The 17208-nt window shown below is 42.3% G+C and overlaps 1 protein-coding gene across 4 annotated transcripts in view; it reads left to right on the top strand.

Moving 5' to 3' along the window:
* MEGF11 (multiple EGF like domains 11) overlaps nt 1–17208 on the top strand; it is a 394137-nt gene that overhangs the window by 256448 nt on the left and 120481 nt on the right. For all 4 annotated transcript variants that reach the window (XM_032766029.2, XM_032766028.2, XM_032766027.2 and 1 more), the window contains exons 7-8: nt 13596–13842; nt 15871–15991. In XM_032766029.2, the coding sequence (XP_032621920.1) occupies nt 13596–13842; nt 15871–15991 (368 nt within the window). The remainder of the gene's footprint in view (nt 1–13595; nt 13843–15870; nt 15992–17208) is intronic.

The raw sequence follows: 17208 nt of genomic DNA, 5'->3' as shown, positions 1-17208 counted from the left end.
TCCTATAGAGAAAACCGGGAATGCTTCCCTGCAGAGGCATTAGAGCAAATTTTATGCGGCCATAGACAGCAAATGGTAATGTGCCTGGCAGGCATAGGTGCTCACTGCTAGCATGAAAAAAGGATTTGCCTTATTAGTGGAGGGATTTACTCACTCCACAGAGCCTAATACTGCAGTCCTTGCTCCTGCAAAACTCCCAGTGAAAAAATGAGACTGGTGCAAGGTTTGTCCGAGCAAGAACCGAGCAGAGGAAAGACAGCAAATTAATTTGGTTTTATTAGACGCTTGGTGCCTATGTGTTCTTCCTCCAGTGCAGTAAAATTCTAATTAAAGAACAGATCTTGCCTCTCATTAATATGACTCTAAAGTAACATTTTAAAGTTTGTAACATCTTTTTTTTAAACCAACGTTATAATGAAAAGAAAAGCAGCCAGTGTTGTATACAGTGTTGTGTGTGTGTGTGTGTGTGTGTCTGTCTGTCTGTCTGTCTGTCTCTCTCTCTCTCTCTCATATGAAGCATTTCATAATTTTGAACTTCTGGTAATGTCTGGAATGTCAGAAAACTTAAAGACTCATATAACCGAGCAGTAATGTCTACAAAGGAAACGACTGGCTTTCTCTGAAAAAAAAATATCAAATTTCAGGTCTTTCAAATCCTCCCCCAAAATAGCCCTTGATGAAAATTCTTAAAAAGCTTCTTTGATGTCTCTGTCAGGAGAAGGTCTCATTTTCCCCCCTCCCGCTGCCGTTTTACTGCTTCCAAAATATAGCAAGATCATTATAGCACTTGCAAATACTCTAACTTTTCTCTTCCAATTAAAGGAGGACTTAGGATGATTTTCTTTTTATTTGAGTAAGAAGTAAAATGTCTGAGAACAATCGTACAAATGTTTTAGCCTTTTCACAGAACACTGTGGGGATGTTCTTTAAACTAGGATTACTTTGAGAAGAAAATATTTCCACAAGGAGCACTAACTAAGGAAACTGAGAGGTCTCAAATGTACAGCGATTGAATTAGGCTCCACATCTTGGAGAGTCAATGACTAGTGAAATCATCACCCAAGATTAAATCATGACCTGTATTACCATACAGTTCCTGTCAGATGTAGACAGTGAACTGAGTACAATCTTTCCCTGAAGACTTCCTTGCATCCATTTAAAAAATGAAATTTAGATCGATTATTCCTCACAGGACGAAATTAATCAGCTTAGGGGAAAATCACTGATGCTACTGAAGTTACCTTCCCTTCTTTTCCCTTCTCGCAGATGAAGGAAGATCTCCAGCATTGGGAAATTACATTGAGTTCAAGTTCTAGCAGGTGTCAAATCAACCTCTGACTTTGTCCACCTATGTTCCCACACGCAATGAAGGCATATGACCTCTCAAATACCTGTTTGCGTGTGGAAACTGCATGCCCCACCCAGTCTTGCAGATGTAAAGAGTAAGATGAGCATTTTCTTTTGATGTAATATTGGACACCAGGGCTGAAAATATGGCACTCAAGATAAAGGTTCCAACAAGTTCAAAGCATGGTGTATGTGTGTATAGTAGTATTAAACACAGCAACAGACATAACAAGAACATTAAGGTTGCAAAGTCAAGCATGCAAAAGTTAGGAAATGCCAGAATGTGGGGAAAATAGTCTGTGATGATGTAATTAAAGACTGCATCATCATGCAGACACACAAAGGAGCTGAATTAAGGTTGCACAGACGACTTTAATTCTGACACATCCTTACATTTGAGTGCTGGGCTTTGTAACTCTTCTTTGCAGTTCTTTTATGATAGCTTTTTGGGTGTAATGTCATAGCTTCTTTAAAAAATCACACTGAAAGAAACATACTCCATCAAGTGAGAAACAAATTGAGATCCACATGAGTCATCAGCATGGTTGGAATCTTTAGCTCCATAGCGTAGACCTCTATCACTTGATCTAATGAACTAATAGTAGAAGGTTGTTGTCCTCTATATGCACCAGTCACTAGAGCGGGATGAGAGACAGTTGCCCTTGGCTGGCAGGAAGAGCAATTGGAAGGAAAGTCCTGCTAAGTCCCTGAAGTCCTTGGCTACAGCATGCATAGTGCAGGCGGTATTTTAGGAGAACTCGATGCCGAACTATAACTAATGTATACCTAGCACAAGCAAACTGCAATTTTTAAAAGTTTAAAACTGGGTCAAATTGGGGTGGATTTTCACTGGGATTACTTAAAGCATATCAGTGACATGTGGGCATCTCTCTGCTAAATCTCAAGCCCTTTCTTCAAAGCACAGAGGTGCTAGAGCTCTTCAGCAAAAGTTGTAAGACTTTTTTAACATGGGCAAAACAGTATATTTTCCCCTGCTTTCATTCTGTGAAACAGCAGAATAATTTCTGTTGAAAATATCCAAAAAAATTAATCCTGAGGGAGACACCTGGCTTGGGAAATCTCAGACTGAAGTGTTAAATTATGGCAGTGTTATAAACAAATGAAAGAAGGGTCTTGTAGTGGAAAGTGATGGAGAATCTTAACTATAGGCAGCGTACCAGTTCTACCTATAATTCATAGGTCCATAGATTCCAAGGCCAGAAAGGACCATTGTGATTATCTAGTCTGACCTTATGTATAACACGCCCCATAGCACTTCCCCAAAATAATTCCTAGAGCACATATCTTAGAAAAACACCCAATCTTGATCTCAGAATTTCCAGCGATGGAGAAATCACCATGACCCCTTGGAAATTGTTTCAGTGGTTAATTGTCCTCACCATTAAATATATATGCCTTATTTCCAGTCTGAATTTGTCTAGCTTCAACTCCTAGCCATTGAATCTGCTAGTCTGAAGAGCTCATTATCAAGTATTTATTTCCCATGTAGATAATTATAAACTGTAATCAAGTCATCCTTTAACCTTCTCTTTGTTTAAGAGAATAGATTGAGTTCCTTTAGCCTCCAGCTATAAGGCACGTATTCTTATCCTTTAATTATTCTGATGGCTCTCTGAACCCTGTCTAATTTATCAACATCCTTCTTAAATTTGGGCATCAGAACTGGAGCTAATACTCCAGTAGCGGTCGCAGCAGTACCAAATACAGAGGTAAAATAAATAACCTCTGTGGTCCTACTCGAGATTACCCTGTTTATGCATCCCAGGATCACATTAGCTCTTTTGTCCACAGTGTCTGGGAGCTCATGTGCAGCTGATTATCAACTACAACTCCCAAATCTTTTTGAGGGTCACTGCTTTCCAGGAAGAAGGTCCCCACTTTACTAAACAATCTAGATGGCTTGGAATCAGTGACCCGTCCTCTTTATTATTTATCACTCCTCCAACTTTTGTGTCATCTCCAAACTTTATCAGTGATGATTTTGTGTTTTCTTCCAGGTCATTGATAAATAGCATGAGGCCAAGAACTGATCACTGCAGAACCCCACTAGAAACCCACTTGCTTGATGATGATTCCCTATTTATGCTTAAATTTTTAGACCTATCAATGGGCCAGCTTTGAATCCATTTATTGTGTGCCATGTTAATTTTGTAGCATTCTAGTTTTTTTAATCAAAATGTTCCTGGGTATCAAGTCCAGTGCCTTACAGAAACTTATTATGTCAGCAACTATTGCATCCACCAACCAATACCCTTCTGATAATCTAAGACTATCTTTCTATAAAAGAGTATTACAATATAGTTTTTAACATCCCAATGTCCCAATATATCTTTTATCTACAGAAACTCAAAGTGTTAACTTCTTTAATGGTTGTAACATCTTTCAGTCATGTAGGGATTAAGCAATGTGTCTCGACTTGCAGTTTATCTTCACTGTCTTGATAGTCAAGTATCAGAGGGGTAGCCATGTTAGTTTGGATCTGTAAGAGCAGCAAAGAGTCCTGTGGCACCTTATAGACTAACAGACGTATTGGAGCATGAGCTTTCGTGGGCGAATACATCATGCATCTGACGAAGTGGGTATTCACCCACAAAAGCTCATGCTCCAATACGTCTGTTAGTCTATAAGGTGCCACAGCACTCTTTGCTATCTTGATAGTGTTCGGAATAAGCAATTAAACCATTGTTTCAATGGTGCATCTTTAGCCATCTGTATTCTCTAGAAATCTGGCATTTCGACGTGGTTCTCCACGGGGCCGGCCTTAGGATTTATGGTGCCCTAGGCGAGATTATTAAACTCGTGCCCCTGTGCCTGATCTGCTCTTAGCAACACAAACATAAGCTTACAGTATTGGAAAACTTGCCACATTCACGTTATTAAAACCAGTTTAACTTAATTAAGCACACTGTAATGCTGATGGACTAGCACTAAAGAAGCAGCACTATAGAAAAAATTCTGATATGACAGAATGATGCAAATAATATATTTTTTTTAATTTATCAAAATTTTATTGGAAATTTATATGAAGAGGTATTGAAACAAAGATTTGTTTTTAATTAAAAGCAATCTTTCTGGCTTTTTTGGCTGCAAAATCAGTAATAATGTCATCGTATGACAAAGACAAAGTCGTGTCTTGTTCGATTGCAAGAATAGCAAGACCAGTTAAGCGTTCCTGACTCATTGTAGAGCGGAGATAGTTTTTAATGAGCTTTAGTTTTGAGAAACTCCGTTCTCCTGATGCTACTGTTACAGGAATTGTCAGTAGAATACGAGTGGCAATGTACACATTAGGATATATGTCAACAAGTTTGCAGGTATGAATAAACTGTACAATGTCCATCACCGATTTTGCATGTGGCAACATTGATGACAGTGTACTCAATTCTTCGTACAGTTCAAGTCCATTTAAATCAAAACTATCACCGTGCTTCAGGAGGCTTCTAGGTTCTTGCACTTTGTCATTAGTTGCTCTTGTTTTTCCTATTTCGTTGAATTTAGTTATGTCATACAAAAATCCAAACTGTTCATGGTGTACTTGCAAGGTATTAAACCTTTCATCAACAGCAGATACTGCTTTATCCATCACAACATTAAAAAATTCAACCTCAATTTCTTTTCTGGATCGTCTATGGGCTCATCTGCTCCTTCATATTCCATTTGTCGTTTTTTCCTTGAAACTCGTGTCACATTCGCACATGAAAATTTGGTTCATACACCGAGTGCCTGTGCAAGCTCTCTTGCTGTAACCTGTGCTTCTTTGAATCCAGTTCATTTCACTAAAAAGTCTGCAGTGTTTGTTTAGTAAGGTAAGTGTTGAATCAAGCTGCATCATTGGACTCTGCATTATTTTGCTTACTTACACTTGAGATTTTTTACAAGACTGTTTAGAAACTTGAAGCTGGATATTTCAGAGGCCAATGACCGTGTGCTCACTACTTTTTGGATCTCTGGCTTCTTCCGAGAAATTAGCAACCAATGCTTATAAACTTCCTCAGATTGATATCTCAACTATGTTTATATCCTGAGGTCTTGGGCCAACCAGTCCTGCTAGGCCACTGCCAGCTGAGTAAATGAAAAACCCCAAACTGGCAGCGGGCTAAGCTGGCTGGTGGCTGGAACCCTAGACAAGGATCCCAGGCCCTGCTCAGCCCCTGCTGGTCTGGGGTTCTGACCACCAACTCTGCCAGCCAGGATCCCGGCGCGCCAAACCCCCCCTCAGCCTGCTACCAGCCTGGGATTTATCCACTGCTCACCCAGGCTGGCAGGAGAGCAGAGTGGGGCTGGCGGCTGAGCTCCTGACTGGCAAGGGCCGGCAGCCGGAACCCCGAGTAGCAGTTGAGGCTGAGTGGCTGCTGGCACCCCAGACTGCAGCAGACTGAGCCACTCAACCCCCACCGGCCCTGCTCAGCCCGGCCACCAGCCCACTCAGCCTGCTGCCGGCTGAGTGAATGGAACCCCAGACTGACAGCAGGTTGAGTGTTCAGCTGGCCTGCTCAGCCCACTGCCAGCCTGGGTTCCTTGGGGGTCCCCAGGCCAGCAGCAGGTGCTGAGTGGGGCCGATGGCTGGTATCCAGCTGGCAATAGGGCAGCAGCCGGAACCCCAGAGCAGTGATGGGCTGAGCCGCTCAGCCCTGCCGCTGCATACCATCAAAAATCAGCTCACCTGCCACCTTTGACACATGTGCCGTAGGTTGCCGACCCCTGCTTTATACACTAGTAAGGAGATGAGCATATTACAGTTGTTGGAGGGCTCTTATCAGGAGTAACAGGCTATAGGAAAGTCAGTCAACATTTTTTGTTTCTCTGATGAAAACTGGCCCACTCCCTGCCTCAAACCAAACCTGTCACTAATAATTGTCAACAACTTAATTTTCTGTTTTTGGCTAAGATATTGATTGATTTTTTTAAAAAAAATATTGAAATTGGATTCAGGATTGTTAGCAAGAATTTTTGGCAAACAAAGTTGTTAAATGACAATCTAAATGGCAACACAGTACTGCTTTCATGCTTGGCTCACCCCCCAGCCTGCTGGTCCAACAGCTGCAGTAGAGGAGGAGATAGGTGGAAAACTGCAGGACCCCAAAATCCACCTCTTGGGTGCAGAGTGGCAACAGCAGCAGCAAACCCTCAGGTCCAATCACACGCCAATGGGCACCACCACCAGCCTTACGGACCATGGTGAAGTTAGCACAGCATCTGATCTCAGGGACAAGGCACCCATGGAGCCACAGCAGCTCATCCTGCCCTGTGCAGCTCCCCCGGATGAGATGGATCGCTGGCAGCTGCCAGCCCGGGGAGAGGCGCTCCCAGCTAGGGTGGCCAGATCCAGATGTCCTGATTTTATAGGGCCAGTTCCAATATTTGGGGCTTTGTCTTATATAGGCACCAATTACCCCACCTAGAGTGACCAGAGACAGAAAGTGTGAAAAATCAGGACAGGGATGGGGGGGGGGGGGTAAAAGGAGCCTATATAAGAAAAGACCCCAAAATTGGGGACTGTCCCTATAAAATAGGATCTTCCCAGAGACCCCAGCCAATCCCATTCCTCAGACTGTGCAGCATTCTGCTCTCTCTAGGACCCAGCAGCCCTGCTCCTACATGCTCCACTGCTTCCCGTCTGTCTGGGCTGCCTGCAGAGTGGTGCCCCCAGGCAGAGTGAGGCCCTATGCATTTGCCTATTTTGCCTATGCCTAAGGACGGCCCTGGTTCTCCATTATTTTGTCATCGCATAATTTTGATGTTTCTGCCACTGAGCTTTTCTGCAAAATTCTTTGAAGGGATCTTCTGAAGTTGTGATTATTTTGAGGACAGCTGTGATTTGTAAGGCAAGTGCAGGAAGCTGTTAGGATAAGCAGTCTTCTGGGTTTAGATTCAAGCAGATCAAGAAGAGATTTGTATCTTTCTGGATCTTTCCTTTAAAACAGATGTTGATGTGACTTTTAATGCTCATTAACATGAAGGATTAATAGAACTGTCCGGAGCCAAGTGCATGGTAGTGTGTGAACTGCCTTTGTGACCCCAAGGATTCCCCTTTCCTGCATCTTATTCCAGTCCTGGGCATCTCTTGCCAACTGTGCTGAAATGTGCCAAACTGAATGGTGTGATTATCACATGAGTAAATGTCAGCTAGGTACAGGAATGTGAGCACACCAGATTTTCACTCTTGATCCAGTACAGGATTTGCAAAGCTAGTGGATTATTTTAACTCTTTGCTCCGAGTGTCCTGGCGTAGTTCATTTTAGGTTTTACTGCTGTCTCTTCATGTTTGTTAGTGGCTTATGTCATGTGTTCCAGACTCAGTGTCATGTAGAGATGTGCAATCGTGTCCTAAGGCAGAATTAAAGACAAATATAGAACTAAATTCTGCACTAATTATACCCATGCAGTCCTATTAACTTCAGTAATGTTGCAGGTGTACAGTTATATTAAGGGCAGAAACTCTTCGTGGTTTCAAAAAATGCATTAAATAACTCATGATAATCCTACTTTACAGGCACCTTCTCATCTCAGATACAGGTTGTTTCATTTGTTATATATCCTCTTAACAAGGCTAGTGTTTTATTTAAACATTCCCAGTTGAATTTAGAAATATTCCAGAATAGTGATTATGGGCTAAAATCTGCTCTTGTTTACCCTGGTGTTAATCTGGAGTAAATCCCTTGAAGGTAATGTAGTAACTCCAGATTGACATCAGCATAACTGACAGCCGAATTTGGCCCTTTTTTCTTACACTGAGATAAGGATGCCTACCTTACTTTTCTCTGCTTTATCTTTGATAGACTCTTGATAAGATTCTGTTGATTGTACGCACATAGAGTATGAATTTGGTCACTGTTTAAAAAAACAAGAACCCACCACACGCGTAAAATTTTGATGATGAGGTCAAATAAGCACAGTTTATGGAAATTGTGGTGCTGGTGCTATATACAGTGTCTTTTTGATATTAATAGTGTATCTAGAGTGTGGTGGAAATTCACCACAAGGGCACTAATGACTCTCTGTCTCTCATTGGCATAAGTGGTTTGATAAATGGCATAGTTTCCTTGGAAGTCATTTTATTTATCCGCTCGATTTTTTAGACCTCTGTTTGCTTCATCTTTGTCCAACTTGTGCTGCCATGCTAAATTCTAGATAGATCTACTCACCCTGAACACAGTGGGAGAATACAGTTGTTCCAGGGTGAATGGGTTTCTCAGACATGGCCCTATTGGGTGTGTATTGTGAAACTAAACTGACAGTGAGAGAACAGAATTTGGTGATATGATAATACATGTCATAGTAGCTCTCAGAACTCAGTGCACGATATAATTAGCAGGCACTTTAACTAGGCCTGATATTTTGTATTCTATTAGAACCGTGTGTTTTGCAGAGGCATGACTTGCTCACCTGTAGATCTGTATTATGCAGACAACTGTGATTGCACTTACGCACCCCACCTCGTCCTTCACATAGCTATTTACCCTTTTATTGTTGGCAATTACTCTGTGGTGATATATTTGAGAGGAAAGGAAGTGAGTGAATACCTTTGCAAAGGAATGTTGGCATATGACCTGAAATATAGCTGGTCTCATTAATACGGCCTTTCCCAGGTGAATGCTACATATTTCAGGCTTATTCCTCACAGTATTTTTTCTTTCTCTTTCTCTCTCGCGTGTAAACACACACACACACACGAGTCTGAAAGAAGCAGTCATACCTCCCTGACATCACCGCTCTCAGTTGGCTCTCTTACTGATGCTGCAGTTCCAGTCTGTGCATCATTTTGACGTTTTAAATAGCACGTGCATTTACAGTATAGCTCCTGTGTAAGCTTCGATCACTCTCCCACTCTCATGTTGTTGCTATTGTTATTTCTCTATTACAGTAGAGCAGGGGTCGGCAATCTTTCAGAAGTGGTGTGCCAAGTCTTCATTTATTCATTCTAATTTAAGGTTTCACGTGCCAGTCGTGCATGTTAACGTTTTTAGAAGGTCTCTTTCTATAAGTCTGTAATATATAACTAAACTATTGTATGTAAAGTAAATAAGGTTTTTAAAATGTTTAAGAAACTTCATTTAAAGTTAAATTAAAACGCAGAGCCCACTGGATCGGTGGCCAGGACCTGGGCAGTGTGAGTGCCACTGAAAATCAGCTCGTGTGCTGCCTTTGGCACATGTGCCATAGGTTGCCTACCACTGCAGTAGAGCCTAGAGCAGTGATTCTCAACCTAGTTACCATTGTGAACCATGTATGCAGCATTCTATGTATTATGTAGGCTGCATTCACACAATATATATACGGCCTGTATGGCTCTGAGGATGTCACATGGGCTGCAGCTGTGAGTTGGTTGGGTCACAAGCAGCCTGCAGGTTGAGAAACACTGGTCTAGGGGCTCCATCGGGACCAGGGATAAATTGTGCCAGGCCTACACGATGTTTTACAGAAAGATTTAAAAATGACAGCTCTCTGCCCCAAGGATCTGAGAGCCTAGAGGCTTAACTCTGTGTGATGCTGAATGCGCTGAACTCCTCCATCCTCACCTGGAATTGAGTCCACGCAATGGGAGTTGAGGCCATTTATACTGGTTTCGCAGGTATCCAAATCTGGAGCCACTGTTGGGATATCAATTAGGATTTCACACACTAAATTCCATGCGAAAAGATTCTTTTTTGGTTAAGGTTTCATCTGCTTCTAGTGTTTTATTCTCCAGCTTGAACTGCTAGACCCTGATCCTGCAACCACTTACACAGACGAATAATTTTACACACATGGGTAGTCATTTAAGCACAGTGGAACTACTCAGATGTAAATATTTGCAGGATCTGGGCTTTAGTATATGAGCTCTCTGGGGGAAGGACTGTATCTTTGCATGGATCTGTGTAGTGCTTAGCACAATAGGGGTCCTGGAAACTATTGCAATATAAATATTATATCATATAAAATACAGTCCTACGGCTAGATTCTGGTTTCAGCCACAGAGATGAAAATCCAGGGTGACCCAATGTAAATATTTTATATTGATATTCCTGGAACCAGAATCTGGCCCACAAACCCCAACCTTTATTTTTATTTTACAATGATCCATCTAGCAAAGACACAGTTTGTCAAGAGGTTTATTGCTTTAAGTGAGGAATAAACAACAGTAACTGATACACTTTTGAGGAGAAAGATCCAACTTTCACGTTAAATTGCTCAGACGTGAAACCTAAAGGAGATGGAGGCAATGAAAATACAAAACGCTTTGTATAAAATCCTGATGGCACCTCTGAATACAATAAGCTGATACTCCTCTAACACCCATTTTACAGCAGCACAGTGGTACTGAGTTCACGTGCTTTACCTCTGTTATAGGCCTTCATCCAGCTCTCACTGAAGTTAGTGGAAAGACTCCCAGGCATTATCTATACCACGAAAATTATTTTTTGCTTATGATAGGCATCAACGCTGGGTGAACAGTGTTGAATGTAACCATAGGGATGGAACCCTGGATCTAGACTCGTGACCCTTTATTGCTTGAGATAAACGGTTCTGTCTGCAAACTCACAGGCAAGTAGTGGACTCGTAATCTAGCCACTAGAGGGCGACAGAGTGACTGACTATAGTTTAACCATGTACTGTTTCAGAAATTAACAACAGGAAGAGTCTAATCAATTGAGATGAGCTATCATCAGCAGGAGGCAAAAAACCGTTTGAAGTGATAATTAAGATGACCCATAGAATGTGTGAGGAGAACTTAACATAGGAAAATAGATTCAATTAGCGTAATGACCCAGCCATTCCCAGTCTCTATTTCCCTATGTTAAGTTCTCATACCTTCTATGGGTCATCTTAATTATCACTTCAAAATTTTTTTTTCTTCTGCTGATGATAGCTCATCTCAATTGATTAGACTCTTCCTGTTGGTATGCGTACTTCCACCTTTTCATGTTCTCTGTATGTGTAAATATCTCCTGTCTGTGTGTTCCATTCTATGCATCCGAAGAAGTGAGCTGTAGCTCACGAAAGCTCTTGCTGAAATAAATTTGTTAGTCTCTAAGGTGCCACAAGTACTCCTGTTCTTTTTGCAGATACAGACTAACACAGCTGCTACTCTGAAACCTGTTTCAGAAATTGTGATTCAAACCTGCCTGTAGTTTCTGTAAAGTTGAAAAGGCTCCATTGACTTCAGCAGGAGTTGGATCTGGTCCCTGGGGCACTGTAAATGAGAAACACATCTGGCCACACCTTTTTTTCTTCTCAGTGTTTTCCATGAGGAGTCTGCTGCCTTTTTAATCCTTATTTGCATGTCTTCTTTTAAATACGTCCCAATGAAATTCACATTCTGGTATCTGCTATGTGCCAAGCTCTTTTATTTAACAGAAAATTAAAAGATTTTGGTTGGCTACCTTGAGCTAAACATACTGAGTGATGTAATGTGTGAGCACTGAGGCATTGTGCTTAACAGCCTTTGAAAAATCCATCCAACGGCCAGCCAGTTTCCCGCCCACTACAGGCCAGTTTTACTATCCAAATTTTTTAAAATGTTACAGCCAGTCAGAGGAGTTGCTGCACCTTCCTGGTGCACCCTGATCTTCCTTCTGAATAAAAACACCTTGGCATATTTAGTCTTCAGAAAAGAAGACTGAGGGGGGACCTGAGAATCTTCACATATGTTAAGGGCTGTTATAAAAAGGGTCAATTGTTCTCTTTATCTACTGAAGGTAGGACAAGAAGTAACTGGCTTAATCCGCAGCAAGGGAGATTTAGGTTAAGTGTTAGAAAAAACTCTCTAACTATAAGTTTAGCCCTGGAATAGGTTTCCAAGGGAGGTTGTGGAATCCCCATTTTTGGAGGTTTTTAAGAACAGGTTTGGTCTAGGTGTATTTAGTCTTGCCTCATTATAGGACCTTTTGATTTCTTGAGGTCCCTTCCAGTCCTACCTTTCCATGATTCTATGATTACAGCATGGAGTGAGATTTGGCAAAGCTAGAGAGAGAGAGAAATTTGAAATAAAGGTTTAAATAAAATGGGCACATATAAACGTTAAGTAATATCATAGTGGTGTTCAGGGGACCACTCTGGACTAGCCACTGTATAAATGCAGACACTTTCCCTGCCCATCCTCCAGCTTACATACAATACTTTTCTTAATGCTTTACGAGATACACACATACATATATGTCACATGGACACTCAATAATTCTAGATAATACTTAGTCCTTCCTTGAGTGCTGGGGACCAGACTGGATGACCTCTTGAAGTCCCTTCCAGTCCTACGAGTCTATGATTCTAATTCAATACATGTGAACAGAGAGATTTGTATTCTCAGACCATTTTGCACTGCTACCTGCAACTTTGATAAGCATTGTCCCTGTTGTACACTTGAGGGAACTGAAAGCAATAAAGTGACTTGCACAAGGCAGAGCGAGGATTAGGCCAAAGTTCCTCACACCCTGTCCTGTGCTCAGGTCGCTAGGCCATGCACCTCTCTCTATGCAGCATGTAGGTGTACAGTTAATGAGATAAAGTTGTGCCTTGGACAGGTAGCTGCACTTCTTTTTGAAGCCAGTGGAGTTGTTCCTTCTCCCAGGTTGATTTTGGCCTTTTATGCTATTGTTCAATACAGGCTTTTAATAAATAAATAAATAAATAAATGAAGATCAGCAATGCTGGTTGAATAATGTATCTTCCTCTTCACCCTTGCTGAAGTTCCTCATTCTAAAGCCACTAATATGCAACTTCCCAGAAATAAGGTCAACAAATTATTATCTATTTTTCATGGGAGAGACTCCACCTCTGATGGAAGCTATCTGAAGAGTAGAGTAGACCTTGCGGTTGCGGGACAAGTGCTTCTAATGACTGCGGCTTTACATTTTGAAGGCTTGCAACAGCAGTATGGAGCATGTGTAGCTTGACTTCAGTGCAGCCAGGATTTCAACCCATGCATCTAATTCCACCTGGGTTTGTTCCTTCCAGCTTTCTCAGGCATACTGGGAGAGAGGATGGTAAAAGTTGGAGGTTCTAATCCAGCAAAGCACTTAACAGTGCTTTTAATTTTAAGCATAGGACTAATCCTGTGCACAACTCATGTACTAAAGTACCTTGCTGCATCAGGGCCTTAGTTAAACAACCGTAAAGACCTTTGAGTAAGTGCCTGATATTAATCATGCCTTTTTTCTGTGCGTGCCAGTCTAAGCTTTGGAGGATAGAATGAGAGACTATTAATGCACTCCCCTAATCATTTCAGTAAATGAACGTATCTTTTACAGGTTGTGATAGCGATCACTGGGGACCACATTGTAGCAACCGCTGCCAATGCCAGAACGAGGCTCTCTGCAACCCTATCACTGGCGCCTGTGTCTGTGCAGATGGGTACAAAGGATGGCGCTGTGAAGAGCTCTGTGACCCTGGGACTTACGGGAAGGGCTGCCAGTTTCAATGCCAGTGCCACAATGGAGCAACCTGTGACCATAAAACAGGAGAATGTCATTGTGCTCCCGGATACACAGGGGTATTGTAAGTTCAATGACAGGCATATTTTACTGTGCATCACTTGACAGCCTTGCTTTGACTCCGCTTAGTGCAATACATGTTTGATAAAACCTACACAATCGATACGTTATACTTTACTCTTTAGAAACCAGGTAACAGGATTTATGGGAGACTGAACAAAGGAACACTGTTTATCGCTGCTAATTACAGCTGTCAACACGTGGAAATCAAATTTTAGTCTAAAGAGAGATTAAAAATTCAGGCGATTTACCTGCAAGTAAAACTACTGTAGCTGTGGTGTGAATATGAGAATCAAACCATAGTACTGTACTTACAAGCAATCCCCTATACATGTTTAGCAATCCAGTGCAGTACCAAATGGAACTCCGTTTCTCTGGCTTATCTGACTTCCAGTATAACTGAGGAAGAATTAAAGATAATGCTATTGGCTTATTATCTAGGGGGCAAATTTCTAGCTTTGTGACTCCCGTTAACTGTAACGAGACTCATGTCGCTAAATCCCCATATCCCACGCTGAAAGTTTACAAGTTAGATTCACTAAACCTGCATATTAATTTTAGGGCATCTGAGCAATAGTTTCTTGTTTAAAATTGCCCACGGTGTAACGTCAGTTCTCATTAGAGATCTTGCAGTAGTTTCAGTGGTAATTATGCTTTTCAAAATTATTTAAAGCCAACAGGAGAATTTCCTGGGGGGAGGGGTATTTTGTTCCCTGAGGCCTACTGACAGTTTTTTGAAAATCTATGACAAATGCCCTACTTTTTTTCTGTCTGCAGGGTAGTTGTAGCTGTGTTGGTCCCAGGATATTAGAGACAAGGTGGCTGAGGTAATATCTTTTATTGGACCAACTTGTGTTGGTGAAAGAGACAAGCTTTTGAGCTGCAAAGAATTCTTCTTCAGTCCCATTGACACTGATGCAGACCTGAAGAAGCGCGCCTTGTGGCTGAAAAGCTTGTCTCTCTCACCAACAGAAGTTTGATCCAATAAATGCTATTACCTCACCCAGCTTGTCTCTCTACTTTTTGGCAGGGGCAGAGGGAGGAATCTAGCATTGTTTATGGGTCAGCATGAAGGAAAGAATGCTTATGCCTAGATAGAAAATAAAGATTGTATTAACCTGTACCAATAAATTGTGTACCTTTTAAATATTTTACTACATACCTGATTTCCTTGCAATATTGTGGACTCAATCTTATAAGCACTTACTACCAAAGGTTCTGCTTACTGTTGAGTAATCCCATTCACATTGATGGGTCCACTCACCGTAGTAAAGTGTTTGCAGGGTCAGCAACTAATATGTTGCATGAGCATCTCTATTTGGTGGAATAGTCGGTTGTTTGCTTGTGAAGAGCCTAATCTGTTAAAACTGGTAATATGAGAAAGCAGCAGCCAAATGTGGTGAAAAGCACCCAGGTGCAGAGAGCTAGCACGAGGCCTATCTGGGTCACTTCAGTATCATGAAAGCCATGCAGTCCTTGCATTGACCTCAGCAGGCATAGGATGAGAATTTCGGGGCTCAGGTGGCCTTGTGCCTGCCCTCCGCGCAGGGGGGAATTTCATTTGACATTTTGTAATAATTTTGGAAGAACAAAACACTTCAACGTTTTGCAGCATTTTATTCCTGTCGTTTTATTTTGTTTGTGGCTTGTTTTATTGCTGTGTTGCATAATTAAGCTTTAAAGGCTTGATCCTGCAACCCTGATGTGCATGAGTTATCTTTACTCACAGCAGCAGTTCGATTGGGTAAATGCATGAGTGGGACTTCATGCCTGAGTAAAGAGTACACACGTGGCTTGCAGGGCTGGCTTCTCAGAACACAGACATAGCGTCTTGTAGGAACTTAAATGTTGGAATTCTTGGTTAATTAATTTTTACTGTTGACACTGCCTATTGAAACTTCACTGATTTGCATCAGAGCTCCCATGATGCTTTGTGGTGTGGATTTGCCCGTTTCTTGTTAATGTTTGCTTTTAAACTGTTTTGATTTGTTTTTTGTTCCCCTCCCGTACACCTCACTTGCCCCTCGCCAAGCTGTGAAGAGCACTGCCCTCCAGGCAGTCATGGAGCTCGGTGTGAATTGCACTGCCCGTGCCAGAATGGGGGAGTCTGTCACCATATCACCGGCGAGTGCTCCTGTCCGCCTGGATGGATGGTATGTAACAAGTTCCTACTCACCCCACCTGTAGATCTTTGCTTAGAGTTACTTTGAAAGTACATTATAATTTACTTACTCACTATCGATAGCTTGGGCTCCCTGTCTGCTCCCAGTATCCCCCAGCTGTTTCTTGTCATATGCTTTGACTGTCAACACATTGCAGTGGGACCCGTCTCTTCAGTATGTGCATGTACAGCACGTACCACAGTGGGCCCCTGGGGCACTACTGCAGGGCAATAAACACATAAGAGACTGTGACTAGCCTTAATGCACCCCCACAGGGGAGCGAGGAGGAATAAGGCTCCTCCGCCCCCATATGGACCCTCCCCACATCACAGCTGAACGTGTGGAGAGGAGAACAGGGGCTGCATGCCCTATGCTACTTCCCTGAGCAGCTGGGTATGGAGAGGGAAGAGAGGGGAAGGAGTGGGCAGAAGCGTGGCTCCCCCATACTCAAGTGCTGAGCAGCAGAGCTGAGCCCGTGCTAGGAGAGGGAGGGTGCTACACCCTGCAAAGAGCTGTAGCACACAGTTCTCCCCCTCCTCCAACAGCACCCTTGTGGGCGAGCAGGGAGGAATTGGGCCTCTCTGAGTTACAATTCCTCCTTGCGCCTTCCCCTGGGATAGTGCAGCTATGTGCCACCCTTAAGCAGAACGCTGAGCAAATGCCCAACCAAGTCCTAAGCGCAGTGTTGTTTTCATAATGGGAGAGGGAGAAGGTGAGAGGACAGCCGTGGTTCTGACAGGCAATGCTACAGAGAGAATAGATACAGCATCACGGGGCCACGGAGATAGGGTCAGTGCTACTGTCCTTACTCAAGCATAATTCCCATTGATTTTAATAGTTTTGCCTGCATGAAACAGTTGGCCCCGAGAGAGCAAATTACCCTCCGCTTTAGTTTTGTGTGTCGAGAAAGCAGGACCAAACATTTTTAAAATCCTTAACTTTATCAATAATGTGATAATTAACTCTCTCCGGATTTGTCAAATCTCCCAGGCCTGCACACCATTCAGCTGTGCTTCGTTACCTGGCACTTTGCCAGTATTAGCAATTAGTCTCTTGGCAGTCCTGCTGGAATTGAATGGAAAACAATGCCTGTCATTTTTTCTAATACCTGGTATGCTATAAAGATCATCACACATTACAATTTGATGAGGATCTAATTCCATCTGGGAAGTGCAGGAGTGAGAGGGGACTTCGTATTCTTCTAGCTC

This window comes from Chelonoidis abingdonii, chromosome 9 (assembly GCF_003597395.2).
Source record: "Chelonoidis abingdonii isolate Lonesome George chromosome 9, CheloAbing_2.0, whole genome shotgun sequence".
NCBI classification, from domain to species: domain Eukaryota; kingdom Metazoa; phylum Chordata; order Testudines; family Testudinidae; genus Chelonoidis; species Chelonoidis abingdonii.
This window is presented reverse-complemented; position numbering and strand designations above follow the sequence as displayed.